Source organism: Oncorhynchus clarkii, chromosome 32 (genome assembly GCF_045791955.1).
Source record: "Oncorhynchus clarkii lewisi isolate Uvic-CL-2024 chromosome 32, UVic_Ocla_1.0, whole genome shotgun sequence".
Taxonomy (NCBI): Eukaryota; Metazoa; Chordata; class Actinopteri; order Salmoniformes; family Salmonidae; genus Oncorhynchus; species Oncorhynchus clarkii.
Window position 1 is genome coordinate 36058319 of NC_092178.1, and position 24541 is coordinate 36082859.

The following is a 24541-nucleotide window of genomic DNA, read 5'->3' on the forward strand; positions in this document are numbered from 1 at the left end:
ACCTGCTGAAACCCTAGAATTTACCTATCTACAGTGCCTTTGGAAAGTAGTCAGACCCCTTGACATTTTCCACATTTTGGTAGGTTACAGCCTTACTCTAAAATGGATTAAATGTGTTTTATTTCCTCATCGATCTACACACAATACCCAATAATGACAAAGAAAAACTGGATTTTAGACATTTTTTGAAAAAACGGAAATATCACATTTACATAAGTTTTCAGACCCTTTACTCAGTACTTTGAGGCACTTTCGGCAGCGATTGCAGCCTTGAGTCTTCTTGGGTGACGCTACAAGCTTGGCACACCTGTATTTGGAGAGTTTCTCCCATTCTTCTCTGCAGATCCTCTCAAGCTCTGACAGGTTGGATGGGGAGTGGTGCTTGCACAGCTATTTTAGGGTCTCTCCCGAGATGTTCGACTGGGTTCAAGTCTGGGCTCAGGCTGGGTCACTCAAGGACATTGAGACTTGTCCCAAAGCCACTCCTGCATTTTCTTGGCTGTGTGCTTAGGGTCATTGTCCTGTCGGAAGGTGAACCTTCACCCTAGTCTGAGGTCCTGAGCGCTCTGGAGCAGGTTTTCATCAAGGATCTCTCTGTACTTTGCTCTGTTCATCTTTGGCTCAATCCTGACAAGTCTCCCAGTCCCTGCCACTCAAAAACATCCCCACAGCATGATGCTGCCACCACCACTATGCTTCACCGCAGGGATGGTGCTAGGTTTCCTCCAGAAGTGACGCTTGGCAATCAGCCTAAAGAGTTCAATCTTGGTTTCATCATGGTCTGAGAGACTTAAGGTGGCTTTTGGCAAACTACAAGCGGGCTGTCATTCCATCTGGCCACTTTACCATAAAGGCCTGATTGGTGGAGTGCTGCAGAGATGGTTGTCCTTCTGGAAGGTTCTCCCATCTCCACAGAGGAACTCTAGAGCTCTGTCAGAGTGACCAAGGCCATTCTCCCGACTTGCTCAGGCGGCCAGCTCTAAGAATTGTCTTGGTGGTACCAAACTTCTTTCATTGAAGAATGGAGCCCACTGTGGTTATTTATTTTACCTTTATTTAACTAGGCAAGTCAGTTAAGAACAAATTCTTATTTTCAATTATGGCCTACCAGAAGGTAAAAGACTTCCTGGGGGGACAGGGGCTGGGATTTAAAAATAAAATACAGGACAAAATACACACCACGACACTACACTAATCTTGGGGACCTTCAATGCTGCAGATATTTTTTGGTACCCTTCCCTAGATCTGTGTCTTGACACAATCTTGTCTCGGCACTCTATGGACAATTCCTTCCACCTCAGGGCTTGGTTTTGGCCCTGGCATACACTGTCAATTGTGGGACCTATATAGACAGGTGTGTGCCTTTCCAAATCATGTCCAATCAGTTGAATTTACCACAGGTGGACTCCAATCAAGTTGTAGAAACATCAAGGAAGAACAATGGAAACAGGATGCACCTGAGCATAGAAAAGGGTCTAAATACTTTTATTTTTTCTACATTTTCACTTTGTCATTATGGGGTAGTGTGTAGATTGCTGAGGATTTTAATTGTTTTAACATAACAAAATGTGAAAAAAAGTGAAGGGGTCTGAATACTTTCCCGAAGGTACTGTATATCTATTTATTTCTTATCTTAACTAAGGTAAAAGAAACACAGGAGCGGTCATTAAAATTATTTATTTTTATTGAAATTAAGGCAGGCAACAGTTTTCCCAGGCCTCCACCCTGGAGGTTCACTGAAGATCTCACCTTACTCAGGTAGCTGTTAAACCTCTTCCAGGCTGAGACCTTTGTCAATCTAAGCCTTGCAGCCCTCTGGCTTTGAGGCAGCCTCTTTGACACTGCCAAGTTCATTCCTCAGGGGGGGAGGCCCCAGTTGCTGTCTGTGCCTTGTCTTTGCTACTCCCCATGGCGCTGAAGGTAGGGCGCAACAACTTCGCACATGGGGAAAATAGCAAAGGGCCAGTAGACTCCACTATCAGAGTACGGATCAGCCTCCTCCTTTCCACATGCAAACTTGGGTAGGGGTAGAAGAGACCCATCACTTTTTTTTCATTTTACTAGTGACCATTGGTCTATGGCATAATCTACAAGCTGAGGCTCTAGTGAACTGTAAGTCATGATGATGAGATGAATAATAACGGTGCAGCTACTGCAGAAGGTGCAACTGAAGTTGAATGACACGTTCTGTTTTTTACAACCAAATCTTTATTTAAAAAAATAATAATAATAACCACGGCTCAAACACTAACGTTACGTCTTTTTAGAAATGGCTACGCTCTCCGTATAGTGACAGGGGAAACGGCTCGAGTCGCACAAAAGGGAATATAACGTTGCAGATAAAGTTCGGAAGGACATCATTTAATGTGCACAACATCTAAAGCCCCGGATCACTATACCGAGGGCTTTGCCATTTCTAAAAGGACGTATTTCGGTGTTTTTGAAGCCTTTGTAAAAAAAATATAAAAAGGCTCCACCCTTCAATAACATAGCAATTCACATGCACTAAAATAGCCAGGCAAATTAACTGTATACAGTACATTTCTGGAAGGCATGGACACTTACATCAGTGTAAACGGACAGCTCTATGCATTGTATCTGCAACGTTGCACCCCAACTTCACACGCCACAGTTAACGTAATAACGGTTTATTTAGCTAGATGGCTAACGTTGCTGGCTACAGACAGCAAGATGTTAGCAAACGAGACGATATTTATTTCAAATAGCTTTAACATGCATTTGTCCTCTTGCTAAACAAAACAAAAAGTTGACTTTGGCGCTTTTCATATTGTCCAACCGACTAAAAACGCAATACGTAAACTTACCTGTGCTAGCTAGTATTAATGTATATTTTTTGTTGACATGTGTGTCAAGTTCCTTTTCTCCAGGATATCGAAAGTGTCAAACATCGCGAGACCTTACATTGAGTATCTTAACCGTAAAGCATGAAATATGAGCGTTTATTAAAGCTTTACTCCTTGGTTGCTAGCAACATTACTTATACCCATTGGTTCTTGAAGAATGTAACTTATACATGCCTAATGAGCTTAGTTTAACTGTCGTACCCTATCGTACCCCATCATAACCCAAAATATAATACGCTTGTTATACTCCAATGTTTGTAAACAAACACTGTATAGCCTCAAAACATGGTTAAAACTGTACTTTTGAGATCATGGATGGTCAGTCCTTGCAAACAGAGCTCTAAAATACAATTTCTCCAGGCCCATATCCATCAGCTTTCTATCAAAACACAATGTGAGGTGACACTTTGTTATTGTTTCAATTAAGGATTCCAGCTTTAAAAATGTGGATTATTGTTGCTGCCATTGATTGCACTGAAATATATTGATGACTATGAAAAAACACCAACTCTAATACAAAAAAATACATCAAATATAGGTGTTTAATAACCCACTCATGATGTTACGGTAGAGCAGAGCTCCACTGCAAGTTCACCTGTGTAAAAGCGACACCTGGTGGTCATTCTGCGATCAACACTGCCCTGTATAATTTATCTTTCAACCCTCTGGTCTATTTTAACTTTTTGATGAAGTGACTTACCGTATTTGTATACGATTTAGCTGGGATCATCCCTAACGTGTCATGTGTCATCATAATCTTCCTCTTTGTATAAAAAACACCATTCAAACTTGTGTGAGCCCCTAATCCTATGTTATTAATGGTAGAATGGACAAAAACTATAATTCTCTGCTAGGTTTCCATTCATAGCTCACAAAGCAATCTGTTACGAGTTATCTTTATTTAAATTAAAGTATCAAACACAAGATGTGCCTGAAATAGATACTTACTCATCCTGTGCGCCCTGCCGTGCTAAATTGCTGCTCTGAGTGACAAGGAGAATAAGAGAGGGTTTTATTGAAAAAATGAAAGGCTTCTTCAGGCTTCAGGCTTGAGTGAAGCTGAAGTTTGAAAATAATGCCTGTTACTTAATTTCCATTATTCCTTCAAATGTGGGGTTATACGGCTACAGGGTGGATTTAAATGTCAATTTATCTAGTGTGGGAGGCTGAGTTGGGTAATTGTAAACCTTGAGACAGGTTTTATTTTCTTCTCTCTAAAGCTCTCTGTGTAAGCTGCTGAGACAGAAACGGGCACAGAAACGCCATGTCAGTTCACTTGGCTGCTGACTCCTTAATTTGCAAAAAAGAGTGCCGTTTAGTTCACCACGATGAATGAGTTCAAATCTGGCTCGTCACAGGTTGTTAGATCCTAATTTCCTAGGTTATAATTTGTTTCCCACATGTGAATATTGAATAACTGAGGCTTGGTGTGACACGTGGCTCTATTTTGAGGCATTTGCACAAAATATGTTGACACAATTCTGGTTCTGTTGTGTCGTGCCTGTAGTGTTTAAGTCTTTTATAACAGACTTATGAATATTCAAAGTCCATAAAGATGAAGACAAATTTCGCATCTGATACAGAATCTATACTTAACATATGTTTCCAATGACCATACCTTACCTGACCACCCTCAAGCACAGACAGAGATAAAGCACATAGTTGATAGAGAAGTGTTCTCAAATACTGTTCAATTACCATGAATTATACAAACATTGAATAAATAGGCTACTATATTTAAGAAGAGAGATTTGCTTTATGACACATTCTAACCACTTAGAAACTTCTTAAATATAAGATAGGCTGACATTGATGACCTTGGTGTGATTTCAGGGTGTACAGTACAGTATTGGACCATATCACCTACACTAAACCAGCAGAGAGCCTCAACAATGGCCAGATTGAAGGCCCCAGAGTGTTGGGAGGGAAAACTCCCAGTGAGGGGATAGGAAACGTGAACCATATAATGACTGCTGAGGGATATCAGGCTAAATCGGATTATCTACCAGACTCAGCCGTCTCGTGCTTTAATTAAAAACACTCTGATCTTGTTTCTCCAGGGTTAGGTTCGGGAGGGGCACAGTGCACAATAGTCTGCTCTCCCACTTCAACCAGGACAGTGTCTCACGTTGAAGAGGATTAAAAGAGAGAATGGACCAAGCTACAGACAAGGAGAGAGATAATATAGGAGTAGGGCTAAATTGCACGGTTCTGTGCCCCTCTGCCTCATGTGGAATCCTGTGCAAATTTCAGCCCAACAGTGACTGCCAGAGCAGCAGTTGGATAAAGGGCTTAACTTTCTCTGTGTGTTTGTCTCTGTGTGTGTGTGAGCTGAGTAGAGTGGGGTGCAAAGAGAGTGTGTGTGTGTGTGTGAGTAATGTAGAGCAGACAAAAGCAGGGTGCAAAGAGGATGGGGTGCACAGGAGATGGGATGCTGCCAGGGGTCAGCTGATTTCAGGGAAACACAATCCATCAATCAGATGTTAAACACACACACGCTGCTCTAATCTGCCGAGTCATGCTCACACAGCCCACAGAGTGGAGTGCAAATGCAGAGGTTAAATGTTGATCCACTCACACATTCTAGAGAGCTTGTGATAGCCTTGCTGAAATGGTTTGCTACAACAAAACAAGTTAGCTGTGAAATCATAATTACACAAAAACAACAAAGACCTCCAAAACAAAATGCATACTTAATCACTGACTCTCCCTTCCTTAATTGACTTATTCTACATGTTTCAAATACCCCCTAATAGCTTTCAGTACACAAACTGAACCTTCCCCCTGTGTACATTTGATCAATTCATGTTATCAGGGTCTGATTTTCGACAGACTGATTGAAGTCTCCCTTTTAAGGGAGGGTGAGGCCAAACCAGAGATGTGTATATGATACTGGGTCAGTAACACTAAAGGGACCCTTGAGACCCAAGATGGCTGATCCATTGCATTGACGGCCTACAGCTGCACCAGACTGGCTGAAGGTCGAGGAGGGGACAGGGAAATGAAAAAGGATCAAGGTGTGCAAAGAGACAATGGATCCACTGAGTGCTGTGTTGCTGAGCAACCCGTATCCTTATCAGGAACTATAGCAGAAGGCAAAAGGGCAAACATGGTTATTGACAACAGTAGATTTTATTCAAATCAGTATTTTAAATATAAGGACGGTTTTGTTCTCTTAATTATTAGCATCTAACACCGTGCGGTTTCATCTAATGTTCTTTAAACAATACAGTGACCACCATTTCAATATAGACACTTAAACCATTAAGCACTCAAATTACATTTTAATATGTGGACTTACAGTAAGACAAAAACATATATAAATATAATTCATGGTGCAACACTTTCAAGCCTGTGATCAGCTATGGCACCCCATCCCTGATCTCTTCAATCTTTACTTCTTTGGGAATGTTGGCACAGAGGCACTTTCTTGTGACTATAGAATGACCACCTCAGCTTTCAGAGATAAACAAACTAACCACAACAAAAGGGGTAAAATACAAAGCAGGATCAGTGAGTTAGCCAGCAATCTTTGATAAACAACCCAAAATAACTTATTGATTTTCCTGGTTCATTAAGAAATGTACATTTTTTAGATATGTGTTTTTGTTGGTTGTTGAGTCAATTGGGGGGGGGGGGGGTAAATGATCTAAACTTGTAATCATGGTCGAATTATTAAAAACTCTCCAACCTATGGAAAAATGTGTCGCTGTAAAACTGCTACATTTCCTCTCCACCCAATGACAAAATGAGTAGAATTGCAAGAAATGTGTTATAAAATTGCTAAATCTTCTCTACACCCCATGGCAGAATGTGTAGAATTGCGGGAAATTAACTCTAAGGGCTCTATCTTAACAAACCTAACGCAATCGTCAATCTAAGCGTTGGCAGTAGCGCTATAGGTTCGAGGGTGTGTCCAAAATATTTTTGCTATTTTTACAACCACAATTATTTGCGCAGTTGCTGGCGGTGGCTCGAAAGGGCTGAGATTTGATGAATAAATAAGTTGTGGGTGTGTTGAGGCTTGACCCCTCACTGGCCAATCAGAACGTGCTCCATGGCTAAATATGTGGTTGCTTCAATTTGTGTATATACAGTCTTGTATATATTATCTTGGGATCAACTCAAATTCCAATGTTAGTCCACTATAGTTTGTTAAACAGCTTACAGAAAGAAAATAACTAAATGTAGATCCCGTATTTGCTAAACTTGAACCTGTTTGCAGTCCACATTGTTGCTTCAATAGCATTCGCACTGATTTAGGGGCTAGGCCTACTGTAAATTGCATTATGGCTGAGCATGGACATGCCAAATGTTGTCAATAAGCAAGATTAAATTCACACTGAAAATTATAATGAGTTTGTTTTAATAAAATTAAACAAAAAGCAAGAAATCTGTTTTATTTTTTTTCAACAACAATAAATGCATATCAAATGTAATGATATCACAAAATCACCATCATAAAAAAAACACAACGCATTGCTGTTGAAGCAGCCTTCGCTATAGTAATTCTAGGGTAAGGGTAGTCTGTGGAGGGCTTGGATTTTTAAAAAAAAGTTGAAATGGAAAACAAGCAATTGTTACAGGAAAATAACTTCTAAATACAATGTTCACCGGTATTCACAGAGGTTCTCGTCTCTCCTTTCACGATGGGCACGGAGACATGTAACCTATATCACGGAGGGGGTTTTTACACATGTCCAAAGCATGGCTAAAATAATGTAGGCCTGCCTACAATGCACAGATAAAAAGGGAATGTCAGCTCACTGTTTTGCTCCTTTCAAACTTGATACAGTATTTTAATAAAGCTTGGGTGATTAAGATTTATTTCCAAGCGGTCTCACGAGCCAAACCCTTTATCGACGGTCTTGTCTAGCCTACTTGATTACATTGGGCAGGACAAAAAGAAAACAGCCTTCATTGAGAGGGGAGGCTATGCTTGGTTTTCAATCAAATAAAATGGGGGAAAAAACACAAACGTTTTATGTTTCTAAATACGAAGTATACAGGTACCAAATCACATCTTGTTCCATGTTCATGTGGGCAGTGTGCGCGTCACGGCTGGATAGGCTGTGTTTCAGCTGTCAAAATTCATACCATAACCAACTGCGTTACCATTAAAACCAGCTTTTGATCGGTCCTAAATATCCCTGCCAGTGCCGGCTGAAATTAGTACTTTGGATCATGTTTTTAAGGGCACACTTAAAATATTTACACTCCTCCCATCTGAGCATAAGCATGCTGATGTTAGACGTCTAAATTGTGACGAAATTGCAAACTAACTTGCGTATGACACTAGCGCCTCCTTAACGCCAGCTGAAAATAGAGCCCTAAAACATTGAACCTGCTTTGTAGTATACCCCTCTGGTCCAATATCCATGATTGATCAGCCAAAAGCAGAGCCTGAAGTGGACTGAAATATGTGCCGGTACTCCTCCAGAGAGACACTGCACTGCAAGTTGTTCGCTGTAACATAGAGTCAAAAAAAGTTGTGTTCTATTCTATTTGGAGTGCTGTTTATATTAAGGTGCCACAACGCCGCAATATTTTAGGCCGCATTCTATAAAATGTGCAGGAACTCTAGCGGTACAAATGTGAGGTGCGAGAAATCAGTTCCAATATGTTCCTGGTCAAGTCAAGCACTCGCCAAAAGGGTGTGTCCAGGCCACAACTAAATCCTGGTTAGGTAGCTTAACTTAGCCTCATTCCTCTGGGCTCCTGGCCTCTCCCATGGGCTTAAACAGGTGTCTACATTTTGGGGTCCTCACACAGACTACACCCAGGCTTCTGGTCGGCCTGCTGTTCCAGCTGTAAGGTGACTGAATGAAAGTTGTAGTTGGAGAAGCAGGTTTGGGTCATCTCCCTTAGGACTGGCTGGGCATCCACTATGTCATCTGTGGAGGCAAAGGAAATGCAACTATGATGACACTGACCAACTGACAATTTCGCAAGTCACTACGGTCTGATCAAGTCAAGTCACAAGCAGTGCACACATATAGTGGAAACAGCAGTGGCATTTCCGCAGAATGTTTCATTCTCGGGTGCCTGACAAGCGAAAAAAAGTGTCAGGGACACAATAAAGCCACCATCATCATCACCTATGGGAGTTGTAACATAACAGGAGATTACTGACAGCCTAGTCCAGCTACACTCACCTATAGCCACGTGGGCTGAGAGCACCGTCTGGTTCATAGTCAGGGCCCAGATATGGAGGCTATGGACAGACTTCACCCCCTTCACTGCCAGCAGCCGATCCCTCACCTCACCGTGCTTCACTCCAGCTGGGGTACCTGGGGAGAAATAAGAGAGGGAGGGAGGGAAAGAGAGAGAGAGATGGATTTCATTACACGCAAACGCACACACAGCGAGGGGGGACTGGGCACAAAAGATGGGCCTCTTGGGCAACTTTTGGGCAACGCTTGTGATCATAAAGGTTTTAGACATGTTGCAATCGTCAACTCTTGCACAAATCATATCCTTATGGCTGTCATCCCTATAAATCATTCCTCGTCTACAATAAGACGTCTACTTTGACATAATCCCGAAACAGGGACGATAGAGAGAACTCCCTGTATTACCTTCCATGAGGACAAGCAGGATGTCTCTCATAATGGTGATGGTGGTTCCCAGGACAAACATGGAAAACAGGAACGTACAGATCGGGTCAGCTATCTTATACTCAGGCTGTGGGAAACAAAGAGAAAGCAAGAGTAAGGACCGTAATCATTACATTGTCATTGCATGATCTATTTTCCGCCCAATATATTTAACTTGAGTTAAAATACATACTTGTGGTAAGACGTACTTGTGGTAAAACATACAGGGGACATCTCGATCTCACGTTAGAAACACATGAACGTTTGTGCTTGTACAGCATCACAAAAGGGATCATTCTATTGAGGATTGCCTGCTAGCAATATCAGTAAAAAAAAATACATCAATCTCTAGCTTTGGAGTTACCTTTGAGAACATGACGCAGTAGATTTCAGTGCCTACGGAGGTGCATGCTCAGCACATGAAGATTTTGAGAGATTATCACACACAGGAAGGAAGAGGGGGGGGGGGGAGTCTAAAAGTCACACTGGACTTACTGTGAAATTAACAGTAAACTACGGTAACAGACGCAGAGTGTACCGCAATGATACTTAATTAATTTGTCGAGAGTGTCATTTTTGCAGCCTCGGCATGGGGCACAAGGCAATAAATCCCAAAGTGGATAAAGTCAACAATTTATAATACAGTAAATTGCCGCTAACTAAAAGTTATATGATCTTCCATCAATTACTGATCAATTATTTAAATTCCATTGTGTTTTGCTAAGAGTTTTCAATAGTATTTATGTACAATTTATGCAAATTCAAAAATACTTTAACTTAATCTATGAAATTAGACTAATAACCTAACGTTGTCGGGGCTCTATTTGGGCCACTCTTTGAGCATGTGACATATTGTATGTTTCATTCCAATGAGTACTCAGCTATCTAAATGACCCGATCAAAAGGACATCTTACGAAAGCCAGGAAGAGTGTGTCAACACGAACATCCGCCTCATCCTTATCTAACATGCCCATTGTGCCTCAGTCCTAATCTTCTCACCCCTTCGCCCTCTCCACCCCAGTTGACCACTACCTCCCCCATCACCCCAGTTGACCACTACCTCCCCATCACCCCAGTTGACCACTACCTCCCCATCACCACAGTTGACCACTACCTCCCCATCACCCCAGTTGACCACTACCTCCCCATCACCCCAGTTGACCACTACCTCCCCATCACTCCAGTTGACCACTACCTCCCCATCACCCCAGTTGACCACTACCTCCCCATCACCCCAGTTGACCACTACCTCCCCATCACCACAGTTGACCACTACCTCCCCCATCACCCCAGTTGACCACTACCTCCCCATCACCACAGTTGACCACTACCTCCCCCATCACCCCAGTTGACCACTACCTCCCCATCACCCCAGTTGACCACTACCTCCCCCATCACCCCAATTGACTACTACCTCCCACATGACCCCAGTTGACCACTACCTCCCCCGTCACCCCAGTTGGCCACTATCTCCCAAATGACCACTACCTCCCCCGTCACCCCAATTGACCACTACCTCCCACATGACCCCAGTTGACCACTACCTCCCACATGAACCCAGTTGATCACTACCTCCCCATCACCCCAGTTGACCACTACCTCCCCCATCACCCCAGTTGACTACTTCCTCCCACATGACCCCAGTTGACCACTACCTCCCACATGACCCCAGTTGACCACTACCTCCCACATGACCCCAGTTGATCACTACCTCCCCCGTCACCCCAGTTGATCACCATCTCCCACATCACCCCAGTTGACCACTACCTCCCACATGACCCCAGTTGATCACTACCTCCCCATCACCCCAGTTGACCACTACCTCCCCCATCACCCCAGTTGACTACTTCCTCCCACATGACCCCAGTTGACCACTACCTCCCACATGACCCCAGTTGACCACTACCTCCCACATGACCCCAGTTGATCACTACCTCCCTCGTCACCCCAGTTGATCACCATCTCCCACATCACCCCAGTTGATCATCATCTCCCACGTCACCCCAGTTGACCACTACATCCCCATCACCCCAGTTGACCACTACCTCCCCCATCACCCCAGTTGACCACTACCTCCCCCATCACCCCAGTTGACCACTACCTCCCCCATCACCCCAGTTGACCACTACCTCCCCATCACCCCAATTGACCACTACCTCCCCATCACCCCAGTTGACCACTACCTCCCCATCACCCCAGTTGGCTACTACCTCCAAAATGACCACTACCTCCCCCATCACCCCAGTTGACTACTTCCACCCACAAGACCCCAGTTGACCACTACCTCCCCCGTCACCCCAGTTGGCCACTACCTCCCAAATGACCACTACCTCCCCCGTCACCCCAATTGACCACTACCTCCCACATGACCCCAGTTGACCACTACCTCCCACATGACCCCAGTTGATCACTACCTCCCCCGTCACCCCAGTTGATCACCATCTCCCACATCACCCCAGTTGATCACCATCTCCCACGTCACCCCAGTTGACCACTACCTCCCACGTCACCCCAGGTGACCACTACCTCCCCGTCACCACAGTTGACCACTACCTCCCCCGTCACCCCAGTTGACCACTACCTCGATGACCCCAGTTGACCACTACCTCCCACATGACCCCAGTTGACCACTACCTCCCCCGTCACCCCAGTTGATCACCATCTCCCACGTCACCCCAGTTGACCTCTGACCTTAAAGAAGATGATGATGGCGCTGACCAGCACGCTGATGCTCTGGAGCAGGTCTCCCACGACATGCACGAAGGCAGCGCGCACGCTGGCGTTGGCCTGAGGTCGTGACCCCGCCGACTTCTGCTGCTGACCGTCCACCCCATTGTGCTGCTCCACGTCGCCATTTCCATGGGAATGGTTTTCTTGGTTACCGTTACTGTGCGAGTGGCTGCTCTTGTGGCTGTGCCCATGCTTGCTCTTGTCGTTAGTGCTGTGGCTGTGGCCGTGCTCACTGCTGAGGCCCCCGTGGCTGTGCCCATGCCCAGACTGGTGCAGGGTGAAAGCCATACTGCCCACAGGACATTCAGAAAGACATAACATATTAAAAGCCTTGTTATTAGGCATTATAAATGCTCATATATGTTTACAACACATTATGAAGCATTATACATGGATGCTTCCTGCTTTCGAAGATGTCTGTAGGCTGTTTACGTGACAATACCTGTATATCTACTTGCTACTGTTGAGTAACACTGCTCTACAGACTATCAGTAACATTTCAACTAACTATCTACTAACCATAACCCTAGCTCTAGCTCTAACCCTAATGTTAACCCTTGACCTTATTCTAAACCTAACCCTAACAGTAACCTTAGCAAGCAGTTGCTTATTAACAGACAGTTTGCTGATAGTATGACCATCTGTAGAGCATCTACAGATGGAAAATCTAAACTATCCAAATAAAGTGTGACCTACTGTGGTTTGATTTTCACTTGTGAGTCACCAATATCTAGCCCTAACGGGGAACCATTAACAACACAGAAATACTACTTACAGGGACTAAAGCCCACGGAAATCCACGTCACTTTCTCAGCTTGTCTGTCATCCGTAGTCGTCATTTGTAAACACTACATTAGTCATGGTCACAGCAGACTATGTCAATTCCAAAGATGAAGTCAATTCATGAATGGAATTTAATTGAATTTAAAATTAAATTCAGGAAGTGAATTTCAGCTCAGCCACTGAATTGAAAAGGAAATGACCCCAGCCCTGTTGACCGTGACAGTCCGTAACGAATGGGCTGCGTTTTGGCGTCGGTGGACTCACATGATGTTTGCCAGCACAGCGCAGCCTGAAGTAATGAGCATGATGGTCCCCTCGATCTCATAATTATCGCTGATGAGGCGCTGCACAGCCAGGTAAACCAGCACACCTGTCACCAGCCAGATGGTCACCACCGAGAGGAGAGCACCCAAGATCTCTAGAGGATAGAGGGAGAGGGGACACACAGGAGAGGAGAGAAAGAGAACACGTGACGTTTTAATCAGAGACCATAGTGAGAGAAATGTGATGGGACGGATATATTACAGTAAAGAGCTGCAGAAAAACCCATTTGATATTTCCAGCAGTGCCAAACGTACCACATAGTGAGAGCCAAGAGGAAAAGGTCTCCAATTAGAGACCCAGGTAGCCTAGTTTTACAAAACTCTAGTTGAAACGTGAATCATTGTCCTATGCACAAATATTAGCCTGAAAGGGAATCGATGCATCTAATGGAATCTGATTTTTTTTTAAGTATCTACTGCCAGGTTCCTATTGTAAAGGCCATGATACATAAATCACAATGCTACAAACGACCGTAGGAATGCTATTCTATAAACACATTAAATTACTCCACTTCAACTTACTTGTTCCTGAAAGAGTATAAAGCACACGCATTAAGTGGATCATGAGATTGGGATACAGCATGTATTGATTATTGATGAAGATGGCAGTGATGATGAGGGTGAGCATTTTATGATAATGATGATCATGATTAAGATGAAGGTGATGATGATGATGATGACGATGATAAAGACAAATAATGACGATGATTATGATGAGGCTGATGATCTCACCTGCACGATGCCAGCCATAGCTGAGTGTGCGTGTGGCGGGTCTGGACGAGAGCCACAGAGACACCAGGCTGATGATGAAGCTGGCGAAGTCTACCAGCAGGTGGGCGGCGTCTGTCATCACTGCCAGACTCCCCGCAAAGTAACCACCTACAGGCAGAGAAAGGGAGAGCGAGAGAGGAGTGAGAGAGAGCGAGAGAGAGTGAGGAGTATGTCACTAACGACTAACCAACTAACTGACTGACTGTTGACTGCCTGACTGAGAGACACAGACTCACTGACTAACTAATTGACAGGCTAGCCAATAGTCATGTATCATTTAACCCCTCACCCAGGATCTCTCCGATCATGAAGACCAAGCAGACAGCCGAGACCACGTAGAGCCTCTTCCTGGCCAACTGCTTCTCCCGCTCCCTGTCCTCCGTAGCTTGGCTGTTGTCATGGCAATGCTTGATGTTGCTGTCCTTCTCCTTCTGCATTATCCCATCTGTGGACACACTGTGCGGGGGGGGGGACAGGAAAAGAAGACAACAGGCATATGGATTATCCAAAAATTGAGGAGGAGAGGGGGATGAAAAGGGGAATGGGCGAGAAGACGAGAGATGGACGTCGTGAAATTCGTCCAAGAGAGAGGAGGAGAAGGGGGGATAGAATGCAGAGACTGAGGTAGAGCCTGTAAGAATGGCTGTCCCTCTCGTGTTGTGCCCAGAAAGACCAGACAAGCGAGATGGATGTCATGAAAGTCGTCCAAGAATTAGGAGGAGGAGGGGGAATGGAAAGAAGAGAGAAAGACTGAGGCTGAGCAGAGTTTATATGAAAGGATGGCTCTCTCGTGTTGTGCCCGCCTTGTGTGCCGTTACTTGTTGCACTCAGCTGCGCATTCAGGCACTTCCACAGCCCAAAATGAATTCTCAGTATCGGCACTCAGGCAGTGGCAAAGAAAAACTTCCTACAATTCTACACATTTTGCCATTGGGGCAAAGAGAAACATATGCAGCTTTATAGCTAATCTCATGCTATTCTACACATTTTGCCATGAGGCTGAGAGAAAATGTTGCTGATTTAAAGCTAATTTCCTGCTATTCCACACATTGCCATGAGGCAGAGCGGGGAAAAAAACGCCAGTTTGTTCATTAACAGTGTAGTGTTAGGGGTTTTCTTTCTCAAAATGGAAATTCTACATCCATTGTGTTAATGACATTGTCTGTGATGTTAATTACATTGTATGCATTAAGCATGACATACTTATCTTTTAGTAATATGTTTCTGTCTGTAGTATTTTTAAGTTAGTGAGCGTCGTTAAAACTGTAATAATGTTGTATGTTGTGGTTACAATCCGTAGCATTCCCAGTGCCTCAAGTGTTTTTACTGTCTGCCATAAAGTCAACTGTTGACCCCCTCTTTCCAACACCCCAGGGCGAATACTACCCAAATTGAGTCACCAAATACAGTCAGTAGCATATACAGTCCACCTCCATTTCAGAGCCTGTTTGGTACATGAAAGGACACCCCTCAGGAAAACCAGGTTGGTAGGGGGCCTTATAAGCTCCAATGTCGACAATTTACATTATCTGGGTTATATCCTAAACTAGAGGCCTTATGAGAGACATAAATTGGTACATTGGGGTCATTGGGGACTTTTATTTTGCTTGATCCGTGTACTACCCACGGTTTGGCATGCACATGAACCATGGATCAATTGCAAAGTTTAACCATCATAGTGGGAAATACAGTTTCACTGACACTGTTACTTTTCAAAGTAATAATTCCCTAAATCTCGATGCAGAGTCACAGTGAAAAGATAAAGACAAGACAGATGTGTGCTGTGTTTTACTCTGAAGCCTGAAGGTTGATTTTATTATTAGTTTTAAAGCAGTTGCGTGCACTGTTCACGTGAACGGAGCATGTTGAATCCCAATGAATCAGTCCCGGATGCTCGCGTTGCAATAAGCAAAGAAGAAAAAGTGACAGCCACGGCTGGCGGAGGAGCTGACGAACTGGAAAAGCCTCCCGCTTCATTTAAGTCTCATGTATGGGAGCATTTTGGCTTCCCTGTCAAATATGAGGACGGAAGAAGGGTGGTGGACAACACCATTACGGTGTGTAGGCATAGTGCCACAAGAAAGCCGTATGATCATGGAAATACATTGAGCATGGCCATACATTTAAAGCGCCATCACCCTGGTGTGTCAGTGACGGGAGCCAACTCAGCCAAGAGACAACAACTTCTCACCGCGGCATTTAAGCAGCCCTTTGCTGCAGAATCAGACCGGGCTGAAGCCATCACCAAATCTATTGGAATGTTTATCGCTGCAGACATGAGGCCATACTCTGTTGTAGAAAACAAAGGGTTTAAAAATATGGGGAAAGTGCTTGAGCCACGCTACGAAAGCCCCTGGCGCACCCACTATTGCCCAATAGCAATATCCCAATCACTGCAGATAATGCCAAGAACCAAGTAAATGCAGTGATAGGAGATGGACTGGGGCCACAGATAGCTTGCTTTGCACGTGTGGTCAATTTAGCATCCCAAATGGGAACCATTTAACCAGATGAACCGCCTCCTTGGGAGGCTCAGGAAGGTGGTTTCCTTTTTCCCCTGAAGCACAACAGCCGCTCGTGTGCTTAAGACCAAGCACGAAATGCTACAACTACCAACCCACAAGCTCATACACGATGTCACAACAAGATGGAACTCCACTTATGACATGTTGGAGCACCATCTTGAGCAGCAGGCAGCTGTATACGCTGCAGACAGACAAGACCCTGAAAAAAAATATAAAGACATCGTCACTTTGTCTGATGATGACGCGAAAGTGGCAGAGGAGGTCCTCCAGGTGTTCAACCCCCTCAAAACGGTTGCAATTCTATTGAGCACTGAAACGGCACCGTCTGTGTCCATGATCCTACCTCTGAAAACAAGGATTCTACAATCCATGGCCCCAAGTGAGGAAGACAGCACCATCACTAGAGATGTCAAGGCTGCCATTAGAGAGGACCTGAACCCCAGATACCCCCCTAATGTAAAAGACTACCTTCATAGAGCTACTGCACTGGATCCAAGGTTCAAGTCCCTGTCTCACCTAGACCCTGCCCAACACCAGAGGACATACAGTGATCTCACCACTGAGACTGTGGCCACCGAAGAGGTAAAAAAAAAGAGTGAATTACTTAAATAATAAATATAGTGCAGTCTAATCTTAGTCTATGCAATTAGAATCATCAATTTTTGATTTGTAATAATAATGGCTTTTATTAAATGTTATTGCCACAATTATAGTTCTATGATATATGAAAATAAAAAATTATTTAGTTTAATAGATCAAGTAATTTTTTTCTGTAGGGTCAAGCCACAGAGCCGACAGGGGGCAGACTCAGAGGCACCTCCTCCACAAAATAATTTGTCCACGAAGAAGCTTTTCAGGGACAAAAGTTTGCCAACACCATCAAAGAGGAGGGGGCATCCTACAAGGCAGCAAGCAGCATTCCAGTGGATGGTGATCCACTGGCATGGTGGAAAAGCAATGAGTGTGAATACCCTCACATTGCCATGATGGCAAGATGCTACCTGGCTGTGCCTGGCACAGCAGTTCCTAGCAAGAGGGTGTTCTCCACGGCAGGGGACATAGTGACTGCAGAGGTCTACCCTCTCCCCAGACAATGTAGACATCCTCATCTTTTTGGAAAATAATTTGAAGTTATAAGCTCAGGTCTGCTTTGCTTTCTTTCTTTTTTTTACATTTGTTTTTGATGTGGACACGGGACATTTTTTTCCATTCACTATTGTTCAAAGGAAGAAGGTATCATGCCTCATATTGCACTTTAATTTATCAATTGAGTATTGAATCATTTATTTTAAGATTTGATTTAAACATTGAAAAGTTCCTTGCTTTGAGTGTTCTTTAAGCAATAAAAATGGAAAGCAGAGTTATATTTGTCTCCCTTTTTTTTTTTTTTTGCTAATCTGAAAAATGATCCGATCCGTGACTCAAAACCGTGATCCGAACTGTGAGTTTTGTGATCGGTTGCACCACTAACTACTGAACACTGAACCAGTTGCATCTGTTAGGCTAACTGACTGTGTTCAACCTTGTAGCTCCTGGACTATCCTTCCTTTAAATCCCCCACCCAGGGACCAGATAATGGATGTGATGGGAGAGTAGTGTTGGGGAGGAGTGAACTACAGTACATGTAGTTCAACTAGTAATTGAAATACATTTTGCAGTAGCTTGGCAGTAGTTGAACTTAATTCAAATCTTGGTAGTTTTAAGTAGTACATTTCTTATTTTCCATGTAGCAGTCTAGCTAACTACCGGAACTAGACACTAGTTTTTTTTGTTGCCAAAATGTGCAAAAAAATATGTGTGAAGTAGGTAAGAATTTCCTTTTTTGGGGGGCAACAGACCTGCCCAATTTTCACTTGAAACATAGTTTTTGTGTTTAATAGGCCAAATTACACCTTCTGTTAACATCTGACTCCCGATTAATCTGTTTTTGCCCATTTTAATCTATGACATTTCAGATTTAGATATGATCATTTATCACAAATTAGTTTGGATGTGGTGAACTACCTTTTCAAAGTTACTTTAGCAATCAGCAGTAGAAACTATTTTTAAAAAAGCTTCTTCCTCACCCCTGATATGGTAAAAAGCTGAGGGTTGAGGCTGGAGAAATGTAAACACTCTCAAATTCAGGACTGACCATCAATGATATCAAAATTATAGCTTTAACCATGATTTGAGGCTATGTAGTGCTTGTTTACGTTTACTTTGTTTACAAACATTGTAGTAAAACAAGCTTATATATTGGATTATGATGGGGTATGACAGTTTTACTAAGCTCATTAGGCATTTATAAATTATATTCTTCAATAATCAACACTGTGGGAGTGATAACGCCAGATTTGGTGTGGATGCTATTAAATAACTAAAGATACCGTACACTCTAAGCATGACAATTAGCCCTAAATTAAGTTTAACATCGCAGAAGGAGCGTGAACTGACTGCTGAACTCCTGTCATACTTACTGCAGAGCAATTGCAAACCTAAAATTGGAACCCGTGCGCAAAAAGTTTTTTACGCATGACTGGAGCAAGGGTAATAGGCTATCTTAGATGATTAAAAAAAACGGCGTTTTATTCAATAAATGAACAATGGCAATTCAAATAATATGTCAACGAAACTCACCATGGGCGCTTAACACCCTCCTCGTTCAGCATTGACATCAGCCAAACTTTATTTTCCAACGTCACAAGTTTCAAGAGAGGGGGATTCTCGTGTTCTTGACCCTCCAATTTTGTTCACCCCTAAAGCTAGCACAGAACTAGAACCGTGTGTAAAAGTTTGTAGACTATAAATCAGCCAGCCTAGCAGGAGCCCAGGCTGAGTTTGAGTACAGAGAACGCCTAAAAAAGGTGAACATATGGCTGTCTGCTGTATATAAAACATTATTAAAAAACTGTCAAAATAAATGTGACTGCGTATGAAATGTGATAACTAGGACTAATCGTTCATTAGCACAATAAAATAATAATATCGTCCTATTCATGTGGATATGGTTCAAGTGAAAGAAACATCAACTCATCATCAAGTTGCTCAAGTTGTTTTCAGATATCATAAATGTAAATGACAACATTGAAAACAACAGCCTGACACTTTAAATACACAATAAATAAACGGGATACTTTACCTTTCCATGGTGATGCTATACATGGTGCCTTTCTCCGTGACCAGTTGAGTTTTCTCTGAATCGTTTCTGAACATGATTTCGTGCTTCAGGGATGACAGTAAACAAATACAACTAGTTACACTATTAACCCCCAGCCAATATATTTAGACGGAGAAATGAAAACAGAAGACAAAATATAAATGCACTCAAAAATATCTATATTTTCAAATGGACTAATGTAAACTATATGTTTTCAGCGTTATCATCATCTAAATAGATATCCTCTCACAAAAGAGGGTAAGTTCCACGCATCATTGTTTGAGTGACTATGCAAGCAGTGTTAGTATTTGAAGCCTTGTGACCACGCACCGTGTGCAAATTTAGCCGCTTGCAGCACCTTCGGGCAAAAGTTTTTTATTCAGGGAGAGGGTGGGAATTTTAATAAGAGAGCTTCTGTTTCGAAAAAGTAATATTCCTTAAAATAAAGTTTGCTTCTAATCTTAGGAATGTAGGCCGCCCAAATTGAACATGAAGGAAAATATGGATTATTTTATTACAACCGAATCCTCAGCTTTCGCATTTAGCCTCCAGAGTGGCACAGCGTTCTTGCAGTGCTAGAGGCATCACTATGGTATGTCCTTGTCCCATTGCGCTCTAGCGACTACTTGTGGTGTGCTGGGCGCATGCACGCTGACTTCGGTCACCAGTTGTATGGTGTTTCCTCGACACATTGGTGTGACTGGTTAAGGGCTTGGCAGAGACATGTTTCAGAGGACGTATGGCTCTTGACCTTTGCCTCTCCCGAGTCCGTACAGTAGTTGCAGCAATGGGACAAGACTGTAATGACCAATTGGATATCATGAAATTAGGGAGAAAAAAAGGGTAAAAAGTACAAAACAAAAACAATACTCACCCTCTATTTGGCAAGTCTGACCATAATTATCTCCATCCCCTGATTCCTGCTTACAAGCAAAAACTCAAACAGGAAGTACCAGTGACGCACTCAATACGGAAGCGGTCTGATTAAGCGGATGCTAAACCACAGGAGCGTTTCGCTAGCACAGACTGGAATATGTTCCCGGGTTCATCCGATAACATTGAGGAGTTTTCCACATCAGTCACTGGCTTCATTAATAAGTGCATCAACGACATCGTCCTCACAATGACCGTACGTACATATGCCAATCAGAAGCCATGGATTACAGGCAACATCTGCAATGAACTAAAGGCTAGAGTTGCCACTTCCAAAGAGCAAGATACTAACCCAGACACTTATAAGAAATCCTGCTACGACCTCTGACGAGCAATCACAGTCAAAACGTCAATACAGGACTAAGACTGAATCTTACTAAGCCGGCTCTGAAGCTCGTCAGATGTGGCAGGGCTTGCAAACTATCACGGATTACGAAGGGAAACCCAGCCGCAAGCTGCCCAGTGACACAAGCCGTTCAGGTCAGCGAAATTCCTTCTTTGTTCACTTCGAGGCAAGCAACACTGAACCATGCATGAGCGCACCACCTGTTCCGGCCAACTGTGTGATCTCTTTCGCCGTAGCTGATGTGAATAAGACCTTTAAACAAGTTAACATTCACGAGGCAGCGGGGCCAGACGGATTACCAGAATGCGTACATAGAGCATGCGCTGACCAGCTAGCAAATGTCCTCACTGACATTTTCCAACCACCAAGACACTTCCGAGAGCTGGCTGCCCAGACAAACTGAGCAATCGGGGGAGAAGGGCCTTGGTCAGGGAGGTGACCAATAACCCGATGGTCACTCTGACAGAGCTCCAGAGTTCCTCTGTGGAGATGGGAGAATCTTCCAGAATGACAACCATCTCTGCAGCACTCCACCAATTAGGCCTTTGTGGTAGAGTGGCCAGACGGAAGCCACTCCTCTGTAAAAGGCACATGACTGCCCGCTTGGAGTTTGCCAAAGGGCACCTAAAGACTCTCAGACCATGAGAAACAAGATTCTCTGGTCTGATGAAACCAAGATTGAACTCTTTGGCCTGAATGCCAAACTTCATGTCTGGAGGAAACCTGGCACCATCCCTATGATGAAGCATGGTGGTCGCAGCACCATGCTGTGGGAATGTTTTTCAGCAGCGGGGACTGGTAGACTTGTCAGGAACGAGTGACAGATGAACGAAGCGAAGTACAGAAAGATCCTTAATGAAAACCTTCTGTAGAGCGATCAGGACCTCAGACTGGAGGGGAGAAGGTTCACCTTCCAACAGGACAACGACCCTAAGCACACAGCCAAGACAATGCAGGAGTGGCTTTGGGACAAGTCAAGGGGTCTGAATACTTTCCGAATGCACTGTATTCCTTGTGTTATTAGTCGAAATGGTTATCTGAGTGCTGCTTACCTTTTATGTGGAAATTGTCAAATTAAAATGTGGAAATTGATTGAGTGAAAACTGTTAGGGATCTAACCATAGAGATGAATGGGTTTGTGGCTAAGCTAGGCTAGGCTAGCCAAGATAATAACTTTTGACAAAATGGCGCCTACTAATGTTCTGATATAGCTCCTCTAATATAATATTGTGATCACTTTCGGTATTTGTTTCAATTGTCCATTGTTGATATAGTCCCCAAACTTTTTGCATGTCAGCAATCAAGTTTTCAAGATATGTAACTTTCAAAATACAGACATTTGGCTCCTATGATGTGTTTTGTATCATATGATGCATAATGCATCATACGGGACAGATTTCTCCTACATATGGCAACCACTTATCGGATTCCGGGTCACGGGGTCACGGAGGAGAGGGGGATGGAGTAGTCGAGGAGAGGACAGATTTTTACCCAATGGAGAATTTCCCCATGGTTAGGTTTGAATCGGGATGTGGACATCAACCTGGGGTTAGGGTTGTGGTTAATGCATGGGTTAGGGTTGCACAGGGATGTGGACATGAAGCCAGGGTTAGGGATAGTGTTAGAGTTAGAGTTAGGGTTAGGGTTGCACAGGGATGTGGACATGAAGCCAGGGTTAGGGATAGTGTTAGGGTTAGGGTTGAACTGGGTCACGGACATGAAGCTAGGGTTAAGATTACTGCTGTAAGTACAGTGTAATAATAATGAGTCATTACAAACAAGAAAGCATGACATAAGCTTATAGATCATTTTCAAGGCATCTGTATATACTGTAGGGTCGGAAATGATTGACACCCTTGATAAAGACGAGCAATAATGACTATAGTATGCAAAAAGAAAACATTGGGAAATGTTACTATTTTATACTAATGCAATTGCTCAGAGAAAGAGATTTTGTTTAACAATTACAACAACAAAAAATCTCAAAAAGGTCGGGGTGAAACTTATTGACACCCTTCAAGATTCTCATCAATAAATTAGTCAAACGTTTAGTATTTTGGTCCCACATTCCTAGCACGCAATGACTACATGAAGCTTGTGACCACAGACTTGTTGGATGCATTGCAGTTCATTTTGCTTGTGTTTAAGATGATTTTGTGCCTGTAATAAATTAATGGCAAATACAGTATTGTGCCATTTTGGAGACACTTTTATTGTAAATAAGAATAGAATATGTTACCAAACACTTTAATGTGGATGCTACCACGATTACAGATTATTCTTAATTAATCATAAATAATGATGAGTGACAAAGTTACAGGGTCAAAGGTCATACTCCCAAGACACGCTAACCTACCCTGTTATTGGTAAATGTATGATATATAAAGCCTTTATAAATTGAAGTTAGTTTAATGAAGTGGGACCAGAACTTTTCTTTCCCGGCGTGTAAAGCAGGAAATGACCAAAAGGTGGTGATAAGACTCTTCGGCACTCTCACCAAGCCAGCGTTTGGCTGTCTGCAGCAGGACTCTGCTCCTCAGGATCCTGGTTCATTTCTGTCAGATCAGCTGGAGAACCGGCGTCTTCTTAACAGTTCACTAGATCTTGTTCACCAAGTGCAGGACCACAGCTTTAGTTTAATGTAACAGAAACCCCTTATATCCTGTAAAACTGTAGGTTATCACGTTAAACTGTATTTGTTCTGTAAGAGTCCAGAACGGAGTGAAGCAACAAATGATGTTGGCAACTTGTGTGGCCTAACACATTCCGCTCATTGGAGGGCATGGGGGTGGGTTTCAATGTGGTTCAGTGACTTGCAATAGCTTAGTTCCTCATATTACGCAACATGTCACTGGTTATCTCACATTCACATTGCAGTGACATTAGTACAACACCTACCATCCTTATCTAGAGGTTCTTGCCTCTTTGTGTGATGGCTAAAATATGTTAGACTGACAGTCACAGGTATCCTGAGTTCGAACCCGGTCAGGCTACATGTGGCTACACATGTATACATCTACACACAGGCTACAGTACATGTGTCAGGAGTGGGATGGTCTATCATCTCGTATACAAAAAAAGCACATTTGCCTCATGTTACTCACAATATTTGTATTTATTTTTTCAGTCTGGAGATGCCTTTGTTTCTGCAATTCTAAATGTAGATGCAAACGTGTCAAAGCTATTTTAGTCAATTTGTCTGGATCTGCAGCTTTGTTTGTAGGGGTTGCTAGGTGCAGCTCAGACAACTAAGACTGTCTGTCTGTCTGTCTGTCTGTCTGTCTGTCTGTCTGTCTGTCTGTCTGTCTGTCTGTCTGTCTGTCTGTCTGTCTGTCTGTCTGTCTGTCTGTCTGTCTGTCTGTCTGTCTGTCTGTCTGTCTGTCTGTCTAAGTATTGAAGGGGGACAGCTTTAGGGCTTTGAGGAACAAGCAGTCCACACTAAATTATGTCCTTGTTAACAGGGGTGACATGACAACGAGCCAAGGACATTCCACAGACTACCCCGTTATCCTCAAGAGCACAATGGAGGT

General features: G+C 43.3%; 2 protein-coding genes across 6 annotated transcripts in view; both read right to left on the reverse strand.

Moving 5' to 3' along the window:
• The window catches only part of LOC139392192 (mediator of RNA polymerase II transcription subunit 30-like), a 42258-nt gene extending 39351 nt beyond the window's left edge, over positions 1-2907 (reverse strand). For 2 of the 4 annotated variants that reach the window (XM_071139978.1, XM_071139981.1), the window contains exon 1: positions 2826-2907. The gene's annotated coding sequence lies outside the window, so the exon portion shown is untranslated. Of the gene's footprint in view, positions 1-2565; positions 2785-2825 lie in introns of those variants that run through there. The other 2 variants (XM_071139979.1, XM_071139980.1) reach the window with 2 other exon arrangements.
• A 4233-nt stretch (positions 2908-7140) lies between these two features.
• LOC139391795 (proton-coupled zinc antiporter SLC30A8-like) lies at positions 7141-23721 on the reverse strand. Of its 2 annotated transcripts, XM_071139348.1 has the most exons (9): positions 23509-23721; positions 19715-19797; positions 14358-14524; positions 14030-14176; positions 13239-13392; positions 12153-12480; positions 9443-9548; positions 9020-9154; positions 7141-8758 (listed from the first exon to the last, which is right to left on the reverse strand). In XM_071139348.1, the coding sequence occupies exons 2-9, from the start codon at positions 19786-19788 to the stop codon at positions 8613-8615; spliced, it is 1257 nt and encodes a 418-aa protein (XP_070995449.1). In that variant the 5' UTR covers positions 19789-19797; positions 23509-23721; the 3' UTR covers positions 7141-8612. The 2 variants fall into 2 exon arrangements, with proteins under 2 accessions (XP_070995449.1, XP_070995450.1); XM_071139349.1 differs by lacking the exons at positions 19715-19797; positions 23509-23721 and adding an exon at positions 19213-19275.
• Positions 23722-24541: the final 820 nt, after the last annotated feature.

What these genes read in the sequence shown, in the direction of transcription:
- LOC139391795 (XM_071139348.1), bottom strand. Translation starts at nt 19,788, where the DNA reads ATGTTCAGAAACGATTCAGAGAAAACTCAACTGGTCACGGAGAAAGGC. An exon ending in TATAGCATCACCATGGAAAG is followed by an intron (nt 14,525 to 19,714) that starts GTAAAGTATCCC and finishes CCCCCCGCACAG; the next exon opens with TGTGTCCACAGATGGGATAA. An exon ending in CCTGCTTGTCCTCATGGAAG is followed by an intron (nt 9,155 to 9,442) that starts GTAATACAGGGA and finishes ATTTCTCCCCAG; the next exon opens with GTACCCCAGCTGGAGTGAAG.